Raw genomic sequence first — 25,964 nt, 5'->3', positions numbered from 1 at the left:
AAAATCCTGAAATCATTAAATAAGTCTATTTTGCTTCCCACAACAGTACTGTCTTTAGGCTCTAATACCTCCTGACTGGGTTTCTATCCCTTCTGCAGAATAATAATAACCTGGAATGCTAAGTATACAGAAAAAAACTCCTCATATAGCAAAACAGCATTGCCTTCAAAGCATTCTCTTAGCATCTATTGTACACATACAACACTCCACACTGCCAGTTAAAACTGCAAAGCTAAAGGCCTGCTTACCTTAAATCTGTCAACAGAAACAGATGCCTCAGATAGAGACTTCACTGAGAAAGGTGTTACTTTTAGAGCAAAAGTCATCGAATTAAAGACAGTGACCACTGTGAATGCCTGGAAACAAAACAAGTAAGAATCACATTTGGATGTAATGCACTCAACAAACAATTGCAACCCTCTAAAGGTTGCACTGCCATAGCAGAAAGTTAAAGCCATAGGAACGACCTACAGACCATGAATAACCCTTCAAAGATTGAACATGCTCTGGAATGGTAGAGAACAGAGCTTTGTAACAAATCAAGACATCAACATTTGTAGGTCCACAGAACAAAGCAGATGGCAAAGTCTGCGTCATTACTTGTGAAGAGCAATGTTCAAATTCTGTCTTAAGTCACAAGGGAGCAGATCTGCGCTGGTTGCATACAAGCACACTGTGAAATGGAAACACCCAGTCATCTCAAGGCTGTATCCAGATAGTGGAAAGGAGTGTTGATTCACACCCATCTTAACACCAGCCCGAGGAAGGTCAGGGCTGAAACAGCATGGAACATTTTCTGTGCAAAATACAAGACTACATCTGCAGCTGCTGCATCCATCGGACGTTCACTTCTGTCAGCCACACTGGCACACAGCAGAGAACTGGCTGAAGAGAAACGGTTTAACAGAAAAGTTACGGTAGCAGTACAATAAGGAACTCAACACTGCAATTAACTAACCACTTACCTGAGCTGCTGTAAGATCATAGCCAAGTATCATATGGACAGAAAAGGTCACCACGCTGGCAATGACTACAACTATGGGAGCCACTCCCACGGTGATGCTCTGGAAGTAGCCCGCACGCTCCAAGATTTTACGTTCTTCCTCACGAATTTCTAGAAATATAAATAGGGGAGCTGAGTTTGGAGTATTTTTCAGAGGAGCACATACACAACATGCAAGTGTATATCACCATCTATGGTTCTATGCTAGGGTGATACACCGAGGTACTCAGCAATGGGACATCAGCACAACAGGACACGTTTATAAGTTGTGTGAACTCACTTTGAACATTCTGAGAAAACGGTTTGACCCAGGCATACATTTTAATGAACTTTATGTAATTAAGAACTTCGTTCATCTTCTGTACACGTTCATCTGTTGTTGATACACATTTTCTTCTGAAATAAGCAGTGAGGCGTGATACAAACATCTGAAACAAAAAGTAACATGGTACACCATTAGTAAAACTCAGAAAGAGGTTATTTGACAGCTGAGCAGAACTGGAAGCAGGAACAAGCGAGTGCACACTCCTCCAGGTGCAGCACTTCTCAACACCTTTCACTGAACTCAACAGCAATACGCTCTAGGCTGAAGCACGTAAAGTTCAGTCCCCATACACAAGATGTCCAACCTCTGCCTGAACACTGCAGTTTAGTTCAGCTACAAATATTTACCTGGAAATCCAATCTATTAGCTTTCCTATTTTTGTGGTGTCTATTTTTTTTTTTTTTTCTATCATTTTGAGTTTTCTGTTTCCAAATTTCTGTTTCTCACATCATCTTTAGGAACACCTTCAGTAACACGCAGTACAAAAACAGCCTTAACTTCACACATTTCAACACTTCCTGTTCAGAACCACGCACATGTCCGGCCTGAATGAAGCGGGTCTTAACTTCTCAACTTACCATTGCTGGGTAGAAAAGGATGAAGACGGCAGAGCCCAAGAAGCCCGTCGGGCCCAGAATAATGACATTGTAAACCATTCCTAAGATGGCCACGATAGGGCCCCCAGCCAACAAACTGCCAACTGCTGCAGCTTCAAACATCCTTTGGCCGTCATTGGAACACACATTAATGAGCTGAAAAACACACGTGACAGACGATGCGGGTTTCAGGCGCAGTCCATTCCCGAAGCAATACACTGCACTGCCTTTTCCGCCCAGCTGTGTCTCAAACGACACGGCAGCTCACCTCGCCAAGAGACTTCTCCTTGATGTTCTTCAGCTTGAGGATCTTCTTAAACGCCATCGTCAGGACAGCTCCTCGCAGTCTCACCCCCGTGCGGTAGTTCAAGGCCCACGTTAGCGCGAGGGACCAAGACCGCACTACTTCCGTCATAAAGATGCCAAAAACTAAAAACAAGCTGTACTGCAGGTTGGACTCACTCTGTTGGGTGTACTCCAAAAGATGTTTCACAACGAACGCCTACAGGAAGAAATGCAAGCTTGCGTGAACACCCCATCATCCCAGAGGACCACCAGGCAACAACTTTATGTTAAGTTAGAAATAAGTAGGCTACTTTGCTTTCACAAGAGCCATCTGAAAAAGAAAGCGTCTTCTTTCGAGAACTAAAAGATGACAAACAAGGAGCACTGTAACACAGCCCTGCTGAGAGCCGAGTGCTGAGCCAAATTTATTAAGAGAGTTCAATTGGCACCACATTCCTTGCAGCACGCTTCTAATCCCGTGTCTTCTAACTTAACATAAATCTGTCAGTTAGCTGAAAGCAATGCATCGTCATATAGAAGAGTTTTAAAATATAGTCACTACTTATACATCTGAGCACATTAATAAAAACATTCCTTTACGTGACATTAAGACCTTTTTACTTTATCTTTGGTCTGCTTCAAACGTGCTTATTTGATAAAAAGGAACAATGTACCTACAGTTGTGGAGGGGAAGAGTGAGAAGGACATTTGCAAAACATTCCTGGAAATAAACATCAGCAGTTTAATCGTAAAGAAAAAAACAAGCAGAAAGCACAAGGTACGCAACGCCACAAATCATTGGGGCAGGGAAAATAAAAAAGGAAAAGAAAACAAATTAACCACTCAATCCCTCCCCGTACCCTTTCCCCCCCAAAACATGAACACTTTACCTCAGGAATCACATTGCAAACATGACCTGCAGAAAGAACGTAGCCCCCAGAACCACCAATTCCCACCTCGAGCTCTCTGTGGTCCAACGGCACAATGTAACATCATACAACTCACAGTCATCAGCAATATTAAATACTATTGACTGAGAAACAAGAGGTTTTTATTTGAAATAAAGCATCATCTTAAACGGTAACATCTCACAAACACGGTACAACAGGTAGAGAATTGTATAAATATACAATCTGCACATACAAGATAATTATGAAGGGTTAATGTTTAACAGTTTTAGCCTCTAACATAAACTGTAATTGAAACTATACACAATTATAAAATACAAGAACAGCACAGCGTGTTTTCATGAAGTCCAAAGGAAGTCAAATTTGCAGGTGCCAACAGGAGAGGCTTCCGAGGCTGCACAAATTCTGAAATCTGCTTTAAAATGTATGCTACTGTAAGGCTTCGTGGGTAACAAAATGAGCTCTCCTAGACAGCTTTTCAACAAGATGCTTTAAGATACTGGTGCTTTTGATATGCTACTACAGAGCAGAATTACCTTTGCCCACAATGGAAAGCAACCCAAAAAAATTTTAGACCAAAGAAAATATGTGAGAAGCCTTTTTCATCACAGTCCTTTGAAGTCCTCTTGACTAAATCACGTTTTGTAAATAAGAGTTCTGCATAGTTTTATAGTTTGAAGAGAGATGGAAAAAACAAAACCCCACTATTTCAGCAAAGGTATTGAAAGCTATAGCCCAGCACCAAATAACAGGAAAAAAATGGAGATCAAACTCATCTGTTCTGAGGAAAATAATTCTGCGTGTCAGAACCAAGGAAACATGCTGGAAATAATTTTGCTCTTTCGTTTTCACAGGTGTGAATTAAAGCCAGATGTCCATTGGTTTCTAGAATGGCAACTGAGAAAATTTACATATCGATCCCTGCACAAATGTGAGGAGCTCACATTCACAGACCTATTGCACTCCAACTTTCTCCTTACTCGGATTTAGTTTTACATCCACTGTTTGGACGACAACTGCATACAGTTGGTTTGCAGTTACTAAGAAGATTACTGACTTCTTTTTTTCCAGTATTCAATCCAACATATGCAACCGAGTCACTGAGCACTGGGGTGAAAATCCCCCTTTTCCTCACGAGCTGTAACTCAGCATGGTCGCAGACTGCAAGCCTTTTCTCGCACACCACAGCATTGCTGAAGGTCTCCAAGAGAGGATGTATAAAGATAGCAGATGTTTCCTGGGGTCTCATTCCTCCCAAAACTTTTTAGTGCATTTTTTTTCAGCACTGTTTTATAGAATCAGCATCTCCCATGATGAAATAGAGACCAGACATTAAACCCCTTTTTTTTTTTTTTTTTTTTTTTTTTTTTTCCCAGAAGAAAGAAAGAGGAAAGAGCAGATTAAAGAATTTTGAAAAGGGAACGGAAAGAAGTCACACGGAATTCACATTTACATATAAGCACATACTACTTGAATTCAAGCTAATTTAATGAAAAGAATCCAGCACAAAGTTATTTACAAAACAAGAAAGCTGTAGTACAAACTTAAAACGATCTAACGGAAACAAGGAATTCCTGCGACTATTGCTGTAGCAGATGCTACGAGCCGCTCGGCTGTCTAAGCATTCTCATTGAATAAACATTACCTTACCTTCGCTCTTGGCGTTGGCTCTGCCCAGCAGGACTGCCTCATCCTGACGCAGAAAACAGCCATCCTGAAAATTCTAAAGAACAGCTTCTGTCACTGGTCCCACTGCAGCGCGGGCATCCCACCGCAGCCGGCGGGCAGCGGGGCGGGCTGCAGCTGGAGCCAACTGGGAAACGGGAAACTTACCTCCACCAGCTTACCACTCCCCCCTCCAATAACTGACCAAACTGTCAAGCTGTACTCCACTAAGATGGCAAGTTTCCCCATCTCCCAGACAGGAAGAATAGCTCTGAACAGTTGCAAACGGGTACAACGTTCAGACCCGGAGTTAAACTACGTTCGGTCATAGACAAAACTTCTCTGCTCCTTCACCTCAACGTGAAGAGCTGGCAGCTGATTAAATGGCAGCGAATGTTTCTGGGAGATAAAAGCATCTCACCTGTACTCATACATTATGATGGTTATGATGAGGCAGTCTCACACGTGCGGCTATCTGAGCATTTTACAGGTTTAGGTACTGTGCCGGATGAACGAAATAAAACAAAAGCAAGACCCTTGAAGGATCTGGTATCAACTGAAGAAGAAGACAGAGGCCTTTCTGGTTATAACCATCACAATGTTCATTAGCGAAGCCACAGCTGTTGGCTGGCATTTCAAGGTCACAGACACCCCAAGTTTTTGAAGTTTAATATAGTTGTTTAACTCCATTTTGCCAGTTTTCACCAATATATGAAGTCAAGTGCTTTTCCTGATCTCCCTTTTCACCTTCAGGTGACTGAAAGGGCATAACAACACCAGAAAGCACTAATGCACCAGAGGAGACAGCACAGGCATATCCATGAGGCATGCCACTAAAAAAAACAGGGAGGAGGGATGGTAAAGACTCATTTTTCATGCCAAATGTTAGAAGTAAGAGGATATTGCTCCTTATCCAGAGAAATGAATAAGGTTGTCTGCAAACAGGCAATGTCCCCAGACGATTTTAAATTATCCAAATTGAACATCAATTGCAGTCGCAGCTCCCAGCCTTGTCAAGTTGGTTTGTTTTTTCCTTTCCCTTCCCACTTTCATTCCACAGTTTGGCTGAGAGAAATTGAGATGACACTACAGAAATTAGGGAACATCCTGCTGCAAGTTTGTTACTAAACATAACAGCAGCTGCAAAAGCCCTGCAGTGAAACAGTGACAGAAGCTCTTCTTGGGGAAAGCTAGTGCTGTGAAAATCTTAATCATGATATATTGTTAATTACCACAGTATGTTTGTACATTTTATAACTAACGTGAGACAAATTATTACCATGAAAACAAGACCACAGAAACATTTGTCATTCATTTTACATAAGAGAAGGCAAACTTTAAAAAGGGATAAAAAGCAGAAGAACATTTTGATAAGACATTAAAAGCTGGAAAACATTTTAAAAAAGACATTCCACCTAACAGTGCACCCAGGTGTACTTACCCCAGAAATGAACCTTCAGCTTACCAGCACACTGAAACGTGTACTACTAGCAGTAATACTGCTCCTACTCCTCAAGGGAAATGTGTAGAGAATAAATTTAGTCAAGATTTCAACTGCAAATCTGCACAGCACGTGCAACAAACAGGTGACAAAGATGTTGTGAATGCCAACTCCCATATGTTGTTATCTTCATTACGACCCATAACAACAAACTGCAGCAGCTCCTAGAGGCAATAACATACTCTAACATAAACTCTACACGAAACCTGTCTGACCAGACCTGCTTAATTATTTTTTAAGTAGTGCTCTAATAAAATTGCTTGGTTCCACTTCTTGAAGACTGTGCTATTAATGCCAATAATCTAAAAATCAGTGTTTCATTGCAAGATAAATTTACAGAATTTCAAAACAAAAGGAAAAAGCAACACAACACAAAAGACCTGCACATAAGAATTTTATGCAAAGAGATCACGTGTCAGTTAAGGAATAACTTTAAACTACACTGAAAAACAAAAAGAGAACAGAGAGGTGTGCATTTCCTCCAAGGTATCTAAAAGTCCCCTCCCTTTTCCAAGAACTTGGCCTCGGTATTCAGCAACTGATCCACAGCTGTAGGAAACCTATCTCGGATTATCGTAACACTCCGGAATTTCACCCCGAAATTTCTAGCTAGTCAAAACATTTACATGACTCCGCAATGAAACCTTCGTATTTTGCACTTGGCCATGAGATGGAGCCCTCCGGGGTGGTTAAAGAAAGGATGGATATTACTTACTGGTCCACTGAAACCCGCGAGCTGCGTGATCATCAGACACACGATGGAGATGATGAGCCTGGTGCGGCAGAAAATCCACACAACCCTCCGCAGAGAAGCATCGTCGGGCCCGCTTTCTTTCAGCTCTTCCTGCCACAACCTCTCCAGCCTAACAGAAACAGGTGTCTTATGCTACCAACCTTTTGCCATGAAGGCAGGTTCAAGCTCACAGGTACTTCTTTGTGAAAACTCCACATGCTTTCCAGTTCACAGCAACAATAATTCAGTAATAATTTCAAGTTAAATAAATGCAGGGTATATTCTGTGAGGTACGTGAAATCTCTGCATCTTGAGATACCTATAGTTAGTACAAACAGTACTAAAGAGAGGGACAAAAAGCAATGCATCAATGCTTTCTTTTTTTTGCCAGCACATTTTTTTTCAATGCCTTTTTTCAATGCCTAAACCAATTTAAACTTACAAAAAATGAAACAAACTAACAAACAAAAAAACAACACAGAGAAGATGTTTCTACCTTCTACAGTTGACATCTGAAGACTCGTGCCTTGACAAAGACCATACATCATCCATGAACAACTCCCCTTTCTTGTATGCTCTGCGGGCCAAAGGAGTGAGCCAGGAGAAGGTCATGCAGGAGAAAAGCCCAGCATTATCAACAGGGTGCTGGTGTCTAAAAGAAAAAAAATCAGAAACAAATGAAAAGGCTCTGGGCAACCTGATCCAGTCATGGATAGCCCTGCTCACTGCAGAGGAGCTGGACTAGATGACCTTTAAACGTCCCTTCCAACTCCAAGGATTCTATGATTCTACAAAAAGGAAAAAGAATTGTAAAGCCCTGAGAAAAACAGAGCCTCCTATTCAAAGCACTCAGAGTTCCAAACGGCCCGTGCAGGTCACACTGGCTGAACGCAATGTAACGTTCTCAGTACCAGACCCACAGCTGCAATCCCACTTTGTACAAGGCCTGAGAAGCAAATGCTGCATCAGCTCTCCTGCAGCCTCAGGACTTACTTGGAAGTGGTCCGTATGGGTTTCAGCGCATTCAGGCCATGGTGGTATTTGCCCTTGTGATGCTCTTCGTCCAGCATTCTCAGCTGGGAATGCACGGAGGTATCCAGTGGAAGCCCCTCTGCGCGAGCAGCTGCTTCCAAGGCATCCTGGCATTCAATCTGCTCTCACAAGAAAGACAGAAGAGTCAAAGCTGTGTTTGAAGTCCACAACTCCTGAATCCTGCAACTGGGCGCCTCTTTCTTCTATAGGTCACTGCAACATCCTCCAGTGCTACTAAAATGTGGTAGAGGACAGATCTGAAAGTCACAGGAGGCACACACATCTCAGATCTGCAATGGACTGCTGCATTCGTATAATAATTTAGCATCAGTCCGTGTCTGTGTATTCAAAGGATAAATGGAGAGATTAATCTCGAATACTGTCACAGGATCAGAAGTTATAAGGAAAGGAAACATGATGGAAGAAATTGCAGAATCAGTTATTACATCAGTTCTCTGTAAATTCAAGGAACCAGTGACTGGCTTCTGCAGTGAGGTTAAGACATACATTCTTAATGAACTTGCCCCCTCTTAGTACAGTTTGGATATTTCTACCCTCAGAAAAGTCAGACTACTTTCAGAATCCTATTAAACTCTCCTCAAAAACACCTCAGGTTGGATCAATGAAAAAGACATATTATGCAGAATAGCACATACTTTATCACACGCCCCATTTTTTCTCGTTCTCTCTGAACTAAAGGGAACAAAGATAGTAATTCTATCTGCTCCCAACCATGCTTCTCCACGGCCCAGCAACTTGATTAACAAGCACTTATAACACAAGATTTATCTCAGGAGAGTCTTCCCACAGCCTCAGAAAAATGCAGCCTTTAAAATCTAATCTTACAGGAGAAAGTAAGCAGCAGAGATATGGAGAAGTCAAAACTTTGCAGAGTTCAAACAAATATTTTGAAGTTACATGTGGCAAAAGAAGAAGATAAGCTTGCTATCTTCACTTGCAAAGGGCTCACTACTGGATCTGATGACTTAATGGACCATTTATTGCAGAGCCATGTTATCTGTGTGCTTTCTGGTTCTTTGAAATTTAGATATCCTGTGGACTCTGGTAGAAATCTTCCTGTGTGTCTTGCAAACAGAGATACCAGAAAATCGTTACATTCAGGTTGGAAAGGACCTTTAAAGACCAGCTAGTCCTCCCCCCAGCCCTCTGAAGGTACCACGTTTACCCTTATCTGGTGCCTTGCCAGGGCAGTTATTTTATTCCTTTGAAACTGCCTTGCAGCCTCCTAAAAACACAATACCCCCGAAGCCTTAAACGGCCATCATTAGCAAGCATTTGATTCCTAACCTTGTGTTACATGATTTGTGCTAGAAGTGCTACTCCTTCAAGTGAGCCTGACTGTATTATATTAACACCTAAGCATGTAACAAATTAACACAATTAGCTCCCATTCGCATGAAGGACGAGAACAGGAAATTGATAATGACAGCATAAATCTGCCCTTCGTTTATTTAACCAAGTGCTTAAATGCTGCCTAAGCGTGGTGTCAGCAGCCCATGGTCCTGGCCTCAAAAAGCAATCCAAATCTAGAGCTGTGATTACAAGAACAGACAACAGAATGAGAAAACAAAAGAATGTTACAACACCCCGACACATGGAATAATCCAAAATCTACAGCGCCCCAAACTGAAAGGCTTCTCAATTCTTACCAAACTACCGACCCACCTCTTACCAAATCCACCCTAACCAGCATTAATACGGGATCTGCCACAGACGTCTGCAAGGCCTCTGCAGCAGAGGAAAGTTCTGCACCAATACTTTCAGATACTGCAGAGAAATTCACAGCCACTTTGCCACACCACCCATCTGCAAAAGCCCCAGGCAGCTCTGCCCAAGCATCCCATTTTGCTAACTGTATGCTACGTCGCAGCTATTTGTTTTTCACAGCACACAAGGACCGATGAGTCCAAAACAAGACTCCCAAAATCAAAAACAGACTATTTGCCAGGATAAATGTAATGTTTTTCGCACTTACACGCAAGAACAGCTTTCAATAGGAAAGCACAGTTGCAAGACTACATTTTTTTTAATGTTCTTAAATGCTCACTAAAAAATTAATTATTGAGCACTCACTCTGAAGCTGCTCAACAGAGCTGTCTCAGCAAAAGCAGGAAAAATAAACTAATAGAAGACCAGGGCACTGCCTGACAAAGGCCTGCAGAATCAGGTATATGAGAGGTCCATAAAGTCATGAATGGCACAAAGAGAACTACAGAATGACCACAGAAGAGCCAGGACTCTTGGAGAAAGTAAAGCTTTCCACACAAGGCACGTGTATAAACGGACTACAAATGGGAGAATTGAACTCACATCATGGCTCTCTAAATACACGACAACAGAGGGCAACAGAGAACTCTGCCCAATACCTTATTAACAGTTGGTGGTCTGCACATAAAATCCCTGAAAGCACAGGCAGCTTCTAACAGAAGAAATGGCTCTGTGCTTGGCACCTGATGAAGCCGTGCCACACCTGGGGGCAGGCTAGTACAATTCAATAGACAGTGAAGAAAATCAAATGAGGAACCCATTCAGCTTATAATCCCTCTGCTGCATGCTGCTGAGAACACTCTGGGGCAGCGTTGCTACACACCTGCCCCTCTCTGACTGCATGCAAACTACAGGCAACAAAACCCTACCAGCAGATGTAATCATCATTTCCTTGTACAAGGTCAACAAACTGCTCACAGTGATGGGAAGCACATACAGTGATGCAAAGCAGAGCCAGAAATAGCAGCTTTTATAGACATATCCTCCTAAGCAGGGAACAAGGGCATTTATTTTGGCAGGGCTGATGAAGCAGGTGAAGAAAAAGGAGGCAGCTGTGCTGCAGATACGAAAAAAAAAACCAGCAAGGTCACAGCCCTTCACACAGGCAATCTCACATTTAGCAGAGGCTGTGGCAATTTATTGGTTTGTAAATTGTAGCATCAGATGACAACAGCAAAACCAGAGAAAGCAGATTTTCCATCCATTACTTTTCTTGCAGAAAGAACTGGATTTGTTTGCAGTCAAAATCAGTTTGCAAATCAAATCCCACCAGTCAGACAATCACCATCTCATCTTCTGCAAGGCAGACCTTCCAGGGTTCAGATCGCTACAGAGAAGGAAGAAAATCTCTTCTTTTACCTAGACATCTTCTGGCAAACTAGAGACACAAAGTTTTATTCAAAAGTGCTTGCAGCTGACACTGAATATTAAAGCTACTGTGGCTAATTTAACAGTACAGTTAAAATTGGTTTATTTGAGCAGTAAAGAACCAAGTTGGCAATACAGCAGAACAGCAACTCCCACCCCTCCTATTTACAAGGCAAAGCTCAGCAGGCCTCCTCACTCCTACATTCAAATTCCTAATAAGATGAGGCAAGTGGGAAGCCAAGCACAGTGCAGCTCAGGACTAGGCCAGCACACCCAGAAGTGCTGAATCCAGTGATTACCAGCCCTGTTCAGTGATGCTTAGAACATTCTCTGTATTAGGACTCCGGGCTGAACAAAAGCTTCATATTTAAGAAATTGCATTAAAGGATTGCTGTTTCAAAGCAAGATTAGTCACTACTTTCCATGGGATTGGGAAGAATAGGGCCAATTGATCCCAGTTAGCTTAAGAACTGAAGCAACACTCTGAAGTGTGTCCTTCCCAGCAGTTCTTCTGACTCTCTCCAAGCATATCACAGAATAACAGAATGGCTTGGGTTGGAAGGGATCATCCAGTCCCAACCCCCTGCCACATGCAGGGATGCCACCCACAACACGAGGTTGTAACATCCCAGAGAGGAAAGCTCTACAAGGTTTTAATACACCACTTTCACAGGCTGCACAAGCCATTGCTGAAGTACTGTTGCTTTCATCACCAGAACTAAGAGCATTTGGAAGTGAGGTATTAGTGTCAGTGCGTGGGACTGCAAAACATTTGCTTTTGTCTGGTAAAGCAGCAAGTGCTCTTTTGACTTTGTATTCCATTACTGCAATTGCCCTCTTCTCCTTTCACTGGATCTGATGCAGTGTATGATCTACAGAATTAAGAGGATTTGCAGCATTATATTCCCAGCCTACTCTAAGTGTAATGCTATATAATACGCTGCCCGATGAGAACATGAGCTTTTCAAGACTAGTTTGGTGCATCATTCATCCATGGCATCTCCTGGGAGAAGAAACAGCAATAGGCAATGGGTGTGAGAAAAGAGCCACTGATCCTTCAGACACGTGCATGCACTGATCACACAGCACAGGCAGCAGCAGAATTCACACAGCACCAACAGGAGGGAGCCAGAGAGCTTCCAGGACTGCTGCAGTGAACTAAGGCAAGAAATGAGGGTCTCTACTCTTCTGCCTCCTGACAAGCAGAGGTCTCTGCCTGCTTCTCAGCTTCTGCCATAGGGAAGAACACCTCCTCATAGTACTGGCCATATATCCACACCTAGAAGAGCAGCTGTGCTGTCTTTTCCTTAAGAAAACAAGAACTGTTATGTTCTGACTTCCTACAAAAGCAGTGATTCAAGAGCTTAAAATCCAGTCATACACTCTAACACTGCAATGTGACGTTACACAAGAGCTCCACAGTTGTGTTTGTGTTTCTTTAATGAGCAGAAGCTGTACTAGTACTTGAGTCAGGATTTCAAAGCCAGTCTTGAGCTTATAAATCCTCCAGTTAGAGCAGCAGTCTCTCAGTACCTAGACCATAACCAAACAAGGTCACAGTAGGTATGGTTGTGGTGAGTCTGAATACTGAGCATTTCCCTGCACAGAGTCCTAGCTGAGGACAAATACATCAGTTTATTCCAAGAACATTATTTATTTGACCTTGCCCTTGAATCCTCAATTAGCACTGAGGCAATACAGTCTAACCTCTGCCTTGGAAAACCCACTTATTTTAACAGTCCAAGAAATACATGGTTGGTCATATGACATTCATTTCAGCTTTTTTTTTTTTAAACAGCAGCTGCTGTGTAAGCATCTGATTAGCAGCTGTGCCCCTGTTCAGGTTTCTAGTGTACAGGAATCCATGAGGTGTTTCACATTCAGAAGAGCACTCACGATCCTGTAAACAAATGACACAGGATCCACTTGGATCTGAGCCTGTGTATTTCTTACCCAGCACTGGAGCTGCATACATCAACAGCTGAGCAACAGCAGACCCTGTTGAAGGAAAAATATTAATCTGCCTGAACTGTGAGTTGCTTTATAGAACTAGCACCTCAAGAGTGCTCTGAGCACAGAGCTGGGGAGCCAGCTCCTCAATGAGCAACCATACCAGCACAACCTGAACATTTGGCTCCTGACTCGCTCAGCTGCTGAGATGTTCTTAGACTAATATCTTCAGTCAGGACACACCTGAGCTAGGTCACAACAGAAGATATGCATGTATCAAGTCAGGAATAGTCATTGAGTCTTAAACTCAATGTGCTGTGCAGTGAAACCAGCAGGGAATGACAGCACAAGCCCTGACACCAGGGTGCTTACCAGGCCTTATACAGCCTTTACTCTACAATCCTTTCTGTACCAATACATGCTTCCAAACTCAAGGGCACTCTGCTCAACTGGCAAATGAACCAGTAAGCTCAGAAATACCTCAGGGCTCCTAACATAAGTTGACTCTGACATCCTTTATCTTAGTCTCAAATCAGGCTGAAATACAGACTGCTTGTGAAACAAGTGTGCAGTCCAGACCTCAACTCGCCTTAACGCCAGGATATGAGCACTGACAAACAACCACCTCAGTACCTGAAAGTACCAGAACTCCTCGCAGAAGAGGTTTGACTCATTTCAAGTTAGGTTCTCCAGGTCCATTAGATCATCCTGGCAACTCTCTTAGATCCATATCAATGAGCTTCCATGACAGCCACAGGGCTGTGCCTAGCACTCCACCACCATTTTAGAGACCTACTAACAGAAAGTTTCCACACACCATGCTGCATTTGGTCAGATACCACATAAAATGCACTGTAGAACTCCAGTGTATAAGAGTTACTGATTCTCCATCACACCTTACTGACAGCATATACCCTAGACTCTCCATTTAAAACTTCACCCTTGCTGGGTTTACAGCTGTCCAGCACTTTTTGCAGGCACAGTCCACAAAACTCAACTATTCAAACCTCCTACATTCCCTGCTACATCAGTTGCTCAGCTGCAGCACTACTGAGAAGGCTGTATCAGGTCTGGAGCATCTCCTAGGTAGTCATTAGGAATCACTTTATCAGTGCCTCAGATCTCATGACACATCTGTATCTGTCTCAGGTTTATTTCTTTAAATGCTTTGTGGCAACATTAACTCAGCTTTATGACCTTCTACATAGTTATAATCTGAGAAAATAAGGTACCCAATACTGCACTGGTGTGGGGGCTGCTATTAACGGTTAAGAGATCTTCAAGTATACAGACAGTATAATGGCAGCTATTATAAGTTCAAGAAATAAGCACATCCAGATTTGCTCTGCTTTTATATGTGCCTACAGCCCAACACCAGTGACACGGACAAGTCCAATATTTTGCCAGCTTGATTCAGCAGTCAAATAGCTTCACCTTTTCATGCAGTGAACACTGGAACAGCTGAAGCTGCTGCAGTTTTAACTGCAACCTGTGAGTCAGTCATACAGCAGTGCCTTCTTGCACAGAGACCATGAGAGCCTTCAGCCCACAGAAGCCAAATCAGGCAGCAATTCTTAGTTCTGTGTTTATTACATCATGAAAATACCAAGTCCTCCAGAAGATGTAGCCCTAGCTGCTGATTGTCCCTGCAACTAAAAGCTTACAATTAAGCTGCCCAGAAGGCCTTCTCCAAGCATGGAGAGCCAAGGCACAAGGACCCAGGCTACATTCACAGCCCTATTTCTGAACATGTTCAGAGCTGTTCAGACACTCCAGATGTTGCAGAGGTTGAAAGTTAGAGATGATTCGACTATTGCACAGCCCAACAGTGATAAATCACTTCAAGGCTATTAGTGCTTGAAGAATTTACATCAACTCCAGCAAGTTCTGATCGCATTCTGCTGTCTGGAAAAAGCTATCAAGGACAAACCTGAAAAACAAGAGACCAAGATGAGGACAGGAACATTAGTAGGGTTTCTCCAAGTTAAAACTGCAATGTGTTTTTTTCCTGCATGTTTCAAGAGTCTCTGCAGTACAACACTATTCAGTCCTATCAAATTTTGTTAGGAATTTGAACTTTAGGCTTGCCATAGATGCTCCAGATGAAGTTATTATGCCTCAACAGCAAAAGCTAATCCTGAACACAGTCAAATTCAGTATCAGCTTTGAGCACACGTTTTACATTACTGTCCTAAGATTAACACAGACTAGAGTTTCAAAAATTGAGTTCTTAAATACTGTGCTTCATGAGAACATATTTCTCATCCTCTTCTGTTGCTCCAAATGTGATGGGTAGGGGAACAAAGTGCTCACTTGCCTGCTATTCCATCAAAAACATGCACAGAAGCCTCCATTTGAAACTAGCTACTCCAAAACTACTCTCAGAAGAAATTATTTCTCTTTCTTATCTGTCATTTTACACTATATTTTATGGACACAATGAGGTCTCGTCCTGCTCCTCAGGGCACACTACTTCTGTTAGAAGAGCTACAATTATTTCAGATACAACAAAAGAGCACAAAAGTGTTTGGGAACAAGGAGTCCTAAAGGTATAAGAAGAAATCATTATGTGAAAGCATCCCTTGATTGCCATTCACTGGTAGGATAATAGCATCTTACAAGTGATGCCTACTGATTACAGTGCTAGGCAGCAAGCAAACCTAGAAGTTATCTTCATTCCAAAGAATGCCCCAAAGATAAAATAAACCCAATTTGTACGGTATTATGAATTGGGAACATGTAGTTAACACCCCATTTTATAAGCTACATTAATGTCTCCAACAAAAACCTAAAAATCAACTGTTAAGAGCACACTGCAGATGCTTATTCACGAATAAGAACTGGGTTTTTTGAATTTCAGTTCCAGAGTGCCTAACTATTTCAGAGGGCTACATTTCTATAGCAACATCCTCATTAAGCACCAGGAAACGGGAGATCTACTTATACTGCAGCATAATTTCAATTATTCCAGGAAGCCTGCTTGAAAAGCTCCTGCCTTTCAAAGAAACGATCTTTAGAGTTGTGACTGAACAGCAGTTGAGCTTCTAAGAAGTGAATTAGAAGTTCTCTTCCATTAAAGTCATGAACACCCACTAATAGTCTTCGTTCAGCAGGAAACCTGAACACCACACGTGTCAAGACAGAAAGACCTTACATAAGTTGTCTTCAGCTTTATTAAGATAAAGAGCAAGATACACGAAGGGGCCTCAGGACCTTGGCTTGGTAGTCAAATCAGCCTTTCACCTACCAAAGTTTTTTCAGAGAATCAACACATCTTGTTCACTTGTAGTCAGGTCTGCACAGAAATGCTGCAATACAGGCGACAACAGGAAAGCGAAGTCATTTTATCCTTCTTGTACCCCATGAGAGGTGGTCACCTGCAGGGGCCATTAACCAGTGCTTCCTGAGCACGGCCCTGGGTCTACTTCACAGGGTATCATGCAGCTCTACCTTCTGCTATGAGATACACATGCAACATGTTAGTAAGAACTCCATCTTACGCACTATGATACTGCAAAGTAGCCCCAAACCTTCGCATCAGATTTTAAGGTAGTGGTGAAGTAACTGCCTTAGACTTCGTGCAGCATCAGCTTGTTATTGCTACACAAGTCAAGCTTATGGTTTGTCATCTTCAGGCCAAGGTAGTTAAAAAAAAAAAAAAGCCTACTCTAGAATTTCTACAAGAAAATTAAGAGTACTAAGAGCTCTTCACATGGTGTGCTGGACTCAGCTGCCCTGATGACGGAGTTCCACCACAGCTTAAGCCCTCCATCTGCACTGCTGTGGTCCTACCCCTCCTTCTCCTGTCAGCTCTCCAGAGGGTTCTGAGAACAGCACGTAACCAACATGTGCCCAATAAGCCAGCTTAAGCTGACCCAGTCCCAGGGCTCATAAGGGATCAAGGACTGGAGGACACCCATTTTCCCCCTGAAGCACTGGTTTGCTTAGTAAGAGCTACGCCACGTACATGTCCAACCCACTAGCCTTACAGTTGCTGCCATCTTTTTTTAATGTCTCAAAATAAACAGGAGCTGTTACATACTTACAATATACAGTTTATACAGACAATTCCTCTTCACTCAATGCAGCCCATGCAAGCCAAAAGGTCAGACACTGAGAAGCTACAGCATGTACCCTTTGTTACACACCTGGGCTGACTGCACAGGCAGAGGTCAATCCTACAAAAAATTCAGTCTTTGCTTACCTTTAATAAGGAACTATGAAGCACCCTAAAAAGTGATAAGGCTAAGAATGCATGAACTAGAACTTATTTCAATGTGAAAGGAAGAAGCGTGGTGTGTGCTAATGCAAACATGTGATTTGGATGCTGTGTTACAACAACAGTTCCTCAGCCTTAACCTCGGTATTTTGCAAGTAAGCAGGATTTAGTCTCACTGACATTCAGCAACAAATTCAGCACTGTTTGTGTTTATTGCTTATAAACATCCAAGCTACAAGCTAGCAGGAGAGAACAAAAGTTGGAGCTCAAAGTTAATTCAACACTTGACAGCACTGAACCAGACAACTAGCAAGTGAAGTAACAGACCCATTTGTAAGAACTTACATTAGTAATATAACTATGTTCATTCTTCTACCCCAGAAAAAAAAGCTCCAGGTAAGAAATCAGCTATTTTCTTGCATTACTAATCACAAATGGTACAGAATCCTTGTTTTACAATCAGTTACCTGAAGCTGTCACCCTGCAATTATTGGCACCAAGTCTGGTAGAGGTAAAAAAAAAAAAAAAAAAGCTAACAAGACCACAGCAATCGAGTTAAGCTGATCAGAAGGACCTCCTAATCAGAAATGTTAATGCCACACTGTGCATGTCTGTAGGACTTGCTCTTTCTCAACTCTCAAAAACTAAAAATGCTGATTTTATTTCACTCATCTTAAAAAAAAAGAAATCAATTCAAACACATTTGCCAGCTCTCAGGATTCTGTCCGTAGAAGTTAAACCAGGAAACAATTAGCTGGTGCAGACCAACAGGGAGAAACACCACACAATTACTGCTTAACCCTCCTCCACTGCCCGGGAAATAAAGCTGCCACCAACAGCAGCACCGTTGTCATCATTAATTTGACAGAGCAGATTTGCTGCTGGATGCTGTTCTCTGGATGGCGAGCCAATGACATTAACATAATGAACGCAGTTAAGGAGCCGCGCTGTGACTCCAGAGGGCTCCCAATTCTGCATCACTGCCTGCTTTAATGCAATCACTCCACCTTCCTCTGTACATCAGCAGCAAGAGTCTGCTGAGTCATAGAGCCTGTAGGGACACCGGGAGCTGCAGGGCCTGCGACGACAAACAGCCGCGCTCTGCTTTGCTGCAGAGCAAATCACTCCCATCTCAACAGCAGCAGTGCAGCACTACTAGCCTGCATGCAAAGCACCTGCCCAAAAGCTTTCAGCCTCGACAAAACAAGGTAATTCTAGTCTGAAACAGACTGCATCTCAGTGTCCTGGACAGTGCAGCAAAATTTCAGTCTTTAAAAAAAAAAAAAGCAATCTTCACAGTTCTTCCACACAAATACGTTAAGTCTTCCCATTTCCAACCCTTGCAGACTAGAACACTCACAGGTAGCCCGTATGAAACACCTAGAAACACGTTCACAAACATCCTGTCCTTGTGAAAATCTACACATAGGTAACATTAACCTCAGCTCCAGTCAAATATACATTAGCATTACAGTGTTTTTTGAAAGGTTAGGAACAGTGTATGCAAGAAAATATTTCTATATTTAAACCAGTTAATATCATTAGTTTTCGAGTGTCATCAGTTAATTAGTTCCAGACCATATTTTCCACCAATGTGGAGTTTTCATTTCAATGAAATGGACATCTGCCCTTCAGCACTGGGGTAGCAGGACATACACTCATCAAGCTCCACGCCGCATGTTTAAAACACCAACATACAAGCTTTGAGCCGGTGGTTATTTCAAGACTCACTTCTCTATTTAAATTAGAAGTAATTATGACTGCAACACATTAAGTGTACAGATGCATAAGGAACAGTTTTCCATCTGGCTGGAAGTAAGTCATACTGAATAAGAAAGAACCATGTTATTAATGCTTGACATCTGCTTCAGAAAAGTAATCCTTGAGGAAAACATGCCATGATTAAGGTTTTCTCTTCCACTGCCAGCACTAAACGGTGCATGATTTAAGCTGAGCTCTTCACTGTGCTTACTTGGTTGTGATGACTCTCTCAAGTACAAAAGCTTGGATTCACATCAAGATCTCAATGCTAGAAAAAAAAGTTATTCTGTTTATAGTCAGTGACATTTAAGTTAAAAATGCTTACTAAGAACTCGCATTTCTTATAAAGATAACTACAGTACTCCTTGAAATGACCTCTTCCACACAGAACATTCATCGACCTTCAAGGTAGTAAACCTATGGCAGAGCTGGCACAGCAGAAAGGTTGCTGCATGTCGTTTAATAAGCAAAGACAGCAAAACAAACAAGGAAGAAAATAAACCAACCTGGTGTTTAGCATGCTGAAACCTTGACCCCTCCTGCTCATCATGCTGCACTGAGTCAGCCCTCTCCCTCACACTCCTGTACCCAGGACTGGGTATGATGTATTCTTTTCCGATGTCGATGTCTTTCATCTTCTGTAAACGCCAGGGTTTACAGCTGTGTTTGCACCTCGGCAGTCTGGAAAGAATCAAATTGCACTTTGTTAGATGTCACACCCAGCACCTTAAAAATAGTTGAGGCAAAGTAATTAGAAGTAAAGAAAGCAACTGCAGAGCAGTTTTGTGACAATAAGGCTGCAATAACTGACTGCAAAGTCCCATAATCCCAGCTTCTTCTGAACTAGTTCAAACACACCCTGAGGTGCCTATAAATGGCACAGAGGCTCTCAGTGCACTGGAATACAGTCACAGCCCCCCCGAGAACTATCATTATGCGGTCTGACAGGTTAAATAACAGCAGCGTGGTGTTAAAACCTTCAGAAACTATGCTCAGCTCAAACCTGCCCTGAAGTCCTTCATTAACGCCGATAATGGCTCAAACCCCACAGCTCACAGCACCAAGTCCAGAACAACGCATCCCCCTGCAGACACATATTGCACAGTAAGATGAGTCATCCCACGCACCCTGCAGAAAACACTCCTTCCCTGTAAAACCACTTGCTCGCTCCAGAGGCCTGAGCCAGCTTTATGCACAGGGCCACCCCTGAGCGCTGCCTCACTACGGGCCCCAGTGCGAGGCCGAAGAGGATGAAAGTCCCACACCAACCAACCGCCCCTCCCCACAGCGCCGCGCTCAGCCCCCGCCACGGGCACGGCCCGGACTGCGGGCGCCGCGGTTCCCCTCACAGGGACGAGGGGCCCGACCCCCTCCTCGCAGGGCAGGGAGCGGCCCCCTCACCCGCACCGAGCGCTCTGTCCCGCCGCCGACAACGAGCGGGGCGGCCCCGCTCACCTCCGCCCGCCGACTGCCCCCACTGCGGCTTTTCCACTCAGCAGCCGCACAGCCAAACAACATCCCTTATAGCGGTTCCGGCGCCCCCACGGCGCACGCGCGGAGAGAAGGGCGGGGCCGCGGCGGCCGCTCCCGCGCGGCGCCTCACGGGAAATGTAGTCCTCCCCTGGCGAGCTTCCGCCAGGTGTGCCGCGCGCTACGAACTACATTTCCCAGAATCCCTCGAGAGTGCGACGGCCGTCTCGCTCCCCCCTTCCCGCGCCCCGCCCTGGTCCTGCCGCAGCGTGGGGGGTCTGGAACGTTCGCCGCGGGCCGGGGAGAGCGCGCGTGGAGGGCGCGCGCCGCGGGGTTGCAGCGGGCGCGGTGCGATGCGAGGCGGGGCGATGCAGGGCGGCACGGCGCACCCCGCACCATGCCGAGCCCGGTGCCACTGAACGGCCCTGCCTCGCTCTTGGCTTTGTCAGAGGCTGCTGGTTCGGGGGTGATTTACAGCCTTTCAGCCGCGCGAAGGGGAAGTTCCCCGCCGAAAGGCTGTAAATCACCCCCCCCCCCCCCCGCCCCGCAGCAGCAGCAGCAGCAGCAGCAGCACTAGCGGCGTTGGCTGTGCGCTCACATCCCCTGTCCTCGTGTGACACCGCCCCGCCTGCCGCCCGGCCGAAAGGCTTTATGTAACCGCGCCCGGGGCTCGGCCCCTCCTCACGAGCGGTGCTTTTCCACTCCCGCCGCTCGGAGCTCGCAGAAATGAATCGGGCGGAGGCGTCCCGTGCTGCGGAGCGCTGGTTCGATCTCTCAGGGCCGTATTTCCCGAGAGCCGCTCAACGCTCCAGCGGCCATTGAGGGCGCGATGCCGGGCGGCCGCAGGCTGTGTGCTGTCCCTGCTCCGTGCCCGCCGTCCCCCAGCGATTGCAGGACAGCGGTGAGCTGGGTTTGTCTCCTGGAAAGCACAGTCCAGCTTCCTGCAAACAAAGGCGTGGATAATCAGCAATAATTTCGTTGCATAATTAGCAATAGGCTGATTTTAAGAATACATGGGTTTGGTCGTGTTTCACATAAGAGGGGTTATGGGTCTGATGGGTTCGGCCATGGTTCACACAGGAACAAAAAGTCACAGAGGTTTCCTGCAGGCTCAGCACTGCCGTTCTCCGCAGGGAGAGCAGAGGTGATGGGCTCGGACCAAAGAAAAGATTAATCCTCCCCTCTTCTGACCTGCTTGAGGCAGGAGTTCATAAATCATAGAATCATTGAGTCACAGAATTGAGCTAGAAGGGATCTTTAAAGGCCGTCTAGTCCAGCTCCCCTGCCATGCACAGGGACACACACAGCTCGATCTGGTTGTCCTGAGCCTGGTCCAGCCTGACCTTGAGTCAGGGACTGGCAGTGACCCATCCTGCCTTCACATTACTGTTGCTGTGAACAGCGTTTCGAAGAAAAACCTGTGCCTCTCCTCCCTCTCCTCCCCTCCCCTGCAGCCCAGCTTGGCGCTGAGCCTTCACAGCCCAGCTGACACCGCTTCCCTCATCTCAACACCTTCTCCAAATAGCCATGCCTCTGCAACAAATGCCTTTCAGTGCTACGCTTTGTAGGTGTTGATCATCCTGCCCCATTTTTGCAGCGTTTCTGCTTGTCAGAGTGCAGGAGAGGTGCAGTGCTGCGCCACGTGGATTAAATTTGGGCTGTAATGCATCATTCGGGTCGGGAGAGAGCACAGAAAAAGTTCACCATCTTGTTTCATATGCTGTTTATTTTGGGCTTTAGGAGAGTAAAATAGAAATAATGCTCAGCAGTGACCAACATAAACCTGCTTTTTTTTCTTACTGGGAGAAGCTTTCAAAGTTGTTGCAACGTTTAAAGCATAATCCAGCACAGAAAATCAGTTCAGGGCAGTTCGTATCTACGCTGATCAATCTTTCTTCCACAAACCTGGTGATTCAGCGGGCAAGATCAATCCAAGGGCAAAGCATTGCCCAGAGAGCAGAAGTTGAGGCAGACCTATGCACACTAGCAAGTTGTGTGGCTCCTATAGCTTGCTCCACTCTCACAGTTCATGAGTAATTGATGGAAATCAGCAGCATGGGTTGCAGCATAGGTTGAGGCAGAGCCTGTGCACGCTTGCTGGTGTGGTGAGGAAAAGCCAGGCTCGAGCCTGGGCTGGTTATGTGGCTGCTTACTTGACGAAGTCAGTGGAAAGGCCAAACAGCTCAACAGTAAAAGGCCGGAGCAGTGTCTGGATGAACATTGGAGACTGGGACTCAGCACTCAGCTTTGGGATCTGTACCCATACTCTGCTGCTAGCCATCCATGGTCTGCAGATATGGAGCAGCAGCTTTGGTTGCTCTGCAGCAGTAGGAATGGGAACTCCTCTCACCAGAGAGGTGCAGCACTGGCCCCAGAGGGGAGGACGTGGCCCCTCAGAACACTGAGATCAGATCAGAATGTTAATTCTGGAGATGCCAGGGCTATGCAGCAGCGATGGTGACCAGAATGTGGCCAGTGTGACCTTCCCTTTGGCTCCCAGGATGCAGTCACAGCGTGTCACCAATTGCAGGCAGGCACCACCGCTACCATCACTAGGAGAACAAAGAGCGCACCATCAGCTGGGCTGTGGGACACCCAGAGGTTTGGAACAAATCCTGGGCCTCAGCTTGGGTCAGGTGAGGTGAGGCTTGCAGGAACAGGAACCCCTGAGCAGTCTGAAACCTTGGGGCTGTTTGTTAAAGCTACAGAAATCCCAGAATGGGGAAACATATGTCTGGAGCAGGTTTGCTTTGCCAAATGGAGCAGTGTCACATGCCCATCCCACGTTCTGCATACAGGCAGTCCCCAGGCGTTTTGCAGCCTCCGAAAGGAAAATTGATGCATGTGATCAGGGCTTCGTCAGGTCAGCTGGAAACAAAGCACTGTGCTGCCACGTGCTGCAGGACAAGGATTGGGATGGTGCTCAAGGAGTGGCAATGCTCAGGATAACTAGCCCAGCTTAATGCTGACAACTACAGACTGGCCCAGCTGTGGTCCCAGGACTGAGAGCACAGCACTGAGGGACGTAAGAATGAGAAGCACCAGCACCACGTCCTCCACTGCGTTGTTCCTGGATAGGATGGTGCTCAGCCACCAGCTTGTTCCATCATCCCATGTGTATCACACCTTAATCCCGTGGCTCAGTTTCTCATCTAAAAAACACGACTGCTGGAAACATGTGAGAGAGGCAAAGGAGAGTTGCTGCATATAAAAAGTAGAGCAAAGTCCCAAACCACTGCTGTGAAGAAAAACCTTCCCCATCAGTGAGCAGCACCAGGCTTCCTCTTAAAGGCAGAAGACTGAACCAATGGAAAACTGAAATAAAGGAAAATAACCTGTTGGCATTTTCAAGCAATCAGACCTCATTGTCTGAGGGAGGTAACATCAGCCACCATCTGCTCCTGCTCTGAAACAACAGCAATTCTTCCTACAAGGGGAAGAATGACCCCAAGTGCTGCCTTGTGAATCCTGGTGCCATTGCTTCTGTCTGTACAAAAAGCCAAGGCCTGCTCCATTTCCTCCATGCCTTTGCAGCATTTTACACAGAGGAAAGCAGAGTTGGTTTAAAGCACCTTTTGCTTGTGAGCAGACACACAGGGATGAGCCAAAGTTCAGATAAAGTTTCTGGCTGAACTCCAGCCTCACCTGTGGGTAAGAGGCTCTGTCTGCTACCAGCTGTAGCGGATCCGAGTTGTGCCTGTGCATGCAGGGATCCAGGATCTGGGTTCTTCTTGCATCAGACTTGAGTCAGCTCGGTTGCAGTGCCTTTGGGCTCATCTTATTTCCATACCTACAGCACTGGCTGTAGCCAAGCATGCAGTATCATGTTCCTGCCCTGTGGAGCTCATCTCCTCTCAGGTGACAGCGTCAAGCCAGAAGCAAGTTTGATAACTTCCAGGCACAGGAATCAAGTGTTATGATTGGTGATGTGACCAGTGCTTCACTCCATGTTCAAAGGGTGAAAAGACATAGAAACTGTGCATCTTTTTAGGGAATCAAAGCCAGCATGTGAAGTAGCGCTGCAGCTGTGGAGATGGAGAAGCTGCTCCCAGGGACAATCCAAGAGATTTGATTTCTTTCTGGTTTCCATATATTCTGTTTTCTTTGGTACTACTGCAATTTGAGCCAGCATTCTGCACTACCAGGAAAAGGTCATCAATCTGCTGCTTCCTTCTGCTTTTCTGCAATGTTATATTTTGAAATATATCCCCGACAAACAAAAAGAAGTGTTGGAGTGATTCCATGGGAAACATCAGTACAGTAACCAGATCTGTAGTGTACAACATCTGTCAAGATAATGTGACCTCTGGCTGGCTTTGATGTGATGGAAGCAGCCTGACAGCTCTCCCTGAGAAAGTTCCCCTTTGCCTTCACTGGATCTTAAGGCAGCCCCAACACAAAGCTTTTCTAAAACAAAATGAGCAGCGGAATGGAAACACGAAGCCCTCGGATGGGGGGCTCTGATACATATGCCTTTCCTGCAGAGAACCAGCTGTGCAGGGAAGGAAGGGTTACAGGAAACGTGGGCTCTGCTCTGAGCAGCACACAGGGAGCTGTGCCTTGATCAAAGGCTTCTGGCAGAGAGCTGCCTGGGAAGTGGGGCTGCCTCCTTCCCAAAGCAATGCATCCTGGGCTGCAGCAGGCAGCAGAGGGATTTCTTCTCCCCTGGCATCCCCACCAAGTAGAGCCAGGGCTGAACTCCTAGGGGATGCTGCAGGAGCCTTTTTCCTCCGCTGGAAGAGGTGAGAAATGAGGAAAAACCTTGCCCTCTGCACAGGAGATGGGAAGCAGCCCCAGGTCTGAGCAAGACAGCAAGAACAGAGCAACATCTGCACATGGTGTAGGGTGGGAGGGAGCTGGAGCCAGCCAAGCAGCTCTTCAAGTGAAGTCCTATGTTATCCTCAACCATCTTGGCTCTTTAAATCCAGGGAATTTCCTCTGTGTCCCTGCAGCTCTGACTTAGCACCAAAAATTCCTCTCTCATAATGCAAGTGACACCAGACCCTGCCTCCATAACACTCTGACATTTCCCTGCCAACCCCCCCATTCCCAAGGCTATGGTTGCCAAGCTCCATGTCTTCTTTGGCCCTTTGGCTTTCCAAATGCATGGTAACTGTTAAGTCATGGCCTGAACCACTGATTGAGCACCTGGGGCTGTGAAGGCAATTCATCTGTGCAACCTGAAGGGGTGGAGTCTGGCTGCACCTCTCTTAGATCTCATTTAAGGGCTGACTGCCTCTGGGGAAAGATCTCTGGTTGAAGATCCCTCCTTTGTAGTGCCTTTCCTCTAAGCCTAGATCTTTGGAGATGGGTGGGCACTTTTGCTTTGTAGCACCATTCCGTCTGTGCCAGTTCTTTTA

At 45.1% G+C, this 25,964-nt stretch overlaps 1 protein-coding gene across 5 annotated transcripts in view; it reads right to left on the bottom strand.

Annotated features, from left to right (window-relative positions):
• ABCC5 (ATP binding cassette subfamily C member 5) overlaps positions 1–20,671 on the bottom strand; it is a 38,312-nt gene extending 17,641 nt beyond the window's left edge. For 2 of the 5 annotated variants that reach the window (XM_042820251.1, XM_042820255.1), the window contains exons 1-10: positions 20,590–20,671; positions 19,641–19,815; positions 8,010–8,167; positions 7,513–7,668; positions 6,999–7,146; positions 2,193–2,426; positions 1,907–2,080; positions 1,284–1,431; positions 966–1,114; positions 249–356 (exon numbers count right to left, since the gene is read on the bottom strand). In XM_042820251.1, coding sequence (XP_042676185.1) covers positions 249–356; positions 966–1,114; positions 1,284–1,431; positions 1,907–2,080; positions 2,193–2,426; positions 6,999–7,146; positions 7,513–7,668; positions 8,010–8,167; positions 19,641–19,769 — 1,404 coding nt within the window. In that variant the 5' untranslated portion in view covers positions 19,770–19,815; positions 20,590–20,671. Of the gene's footprint in view, positions 1–248; positions 357–965; positions 1,115–1,283; positions 1,432–1,906; positions 2,081–2,192; positions 2,427–2,883; positions 5,303–6,998; positions 7,147–7,512; positions 7,669–8,009; positions 8,168–19,640; positions 19,816–20,137; positions 20,229–20,589 lie in introns of those variants that run through there. The other 3 variants (XM_042820252.1, XM_042820254.1, XM_042820253.1) reach the window with 3 other exon arrangements.
• Between the last annotated feature and the right edge of the window lie 5,293 nt (positions 20,672–25,964).

This window comes from Centrocercus urophasianus, unplaced genomic scaffold (genome assembly GCF_019232065.1).
Source record: "Centrocercus urophasianus isolate 14NV4802_14NV808 unplaced genomic scaffold, USGS_Curo_1.0 seq_19, whole genome shotgun sequence".
NCBI lineage: Eukaryota > Metazoa > Chordata > Aves > Galliformes > Phasianidae > Centrocercus > Centrocercus urophasianus.
The sequence above is the reverse complement of the archived record's forward strand: the minus strand, read 5'-3'. Positions and strand labels throughout refer to the sequence as shown.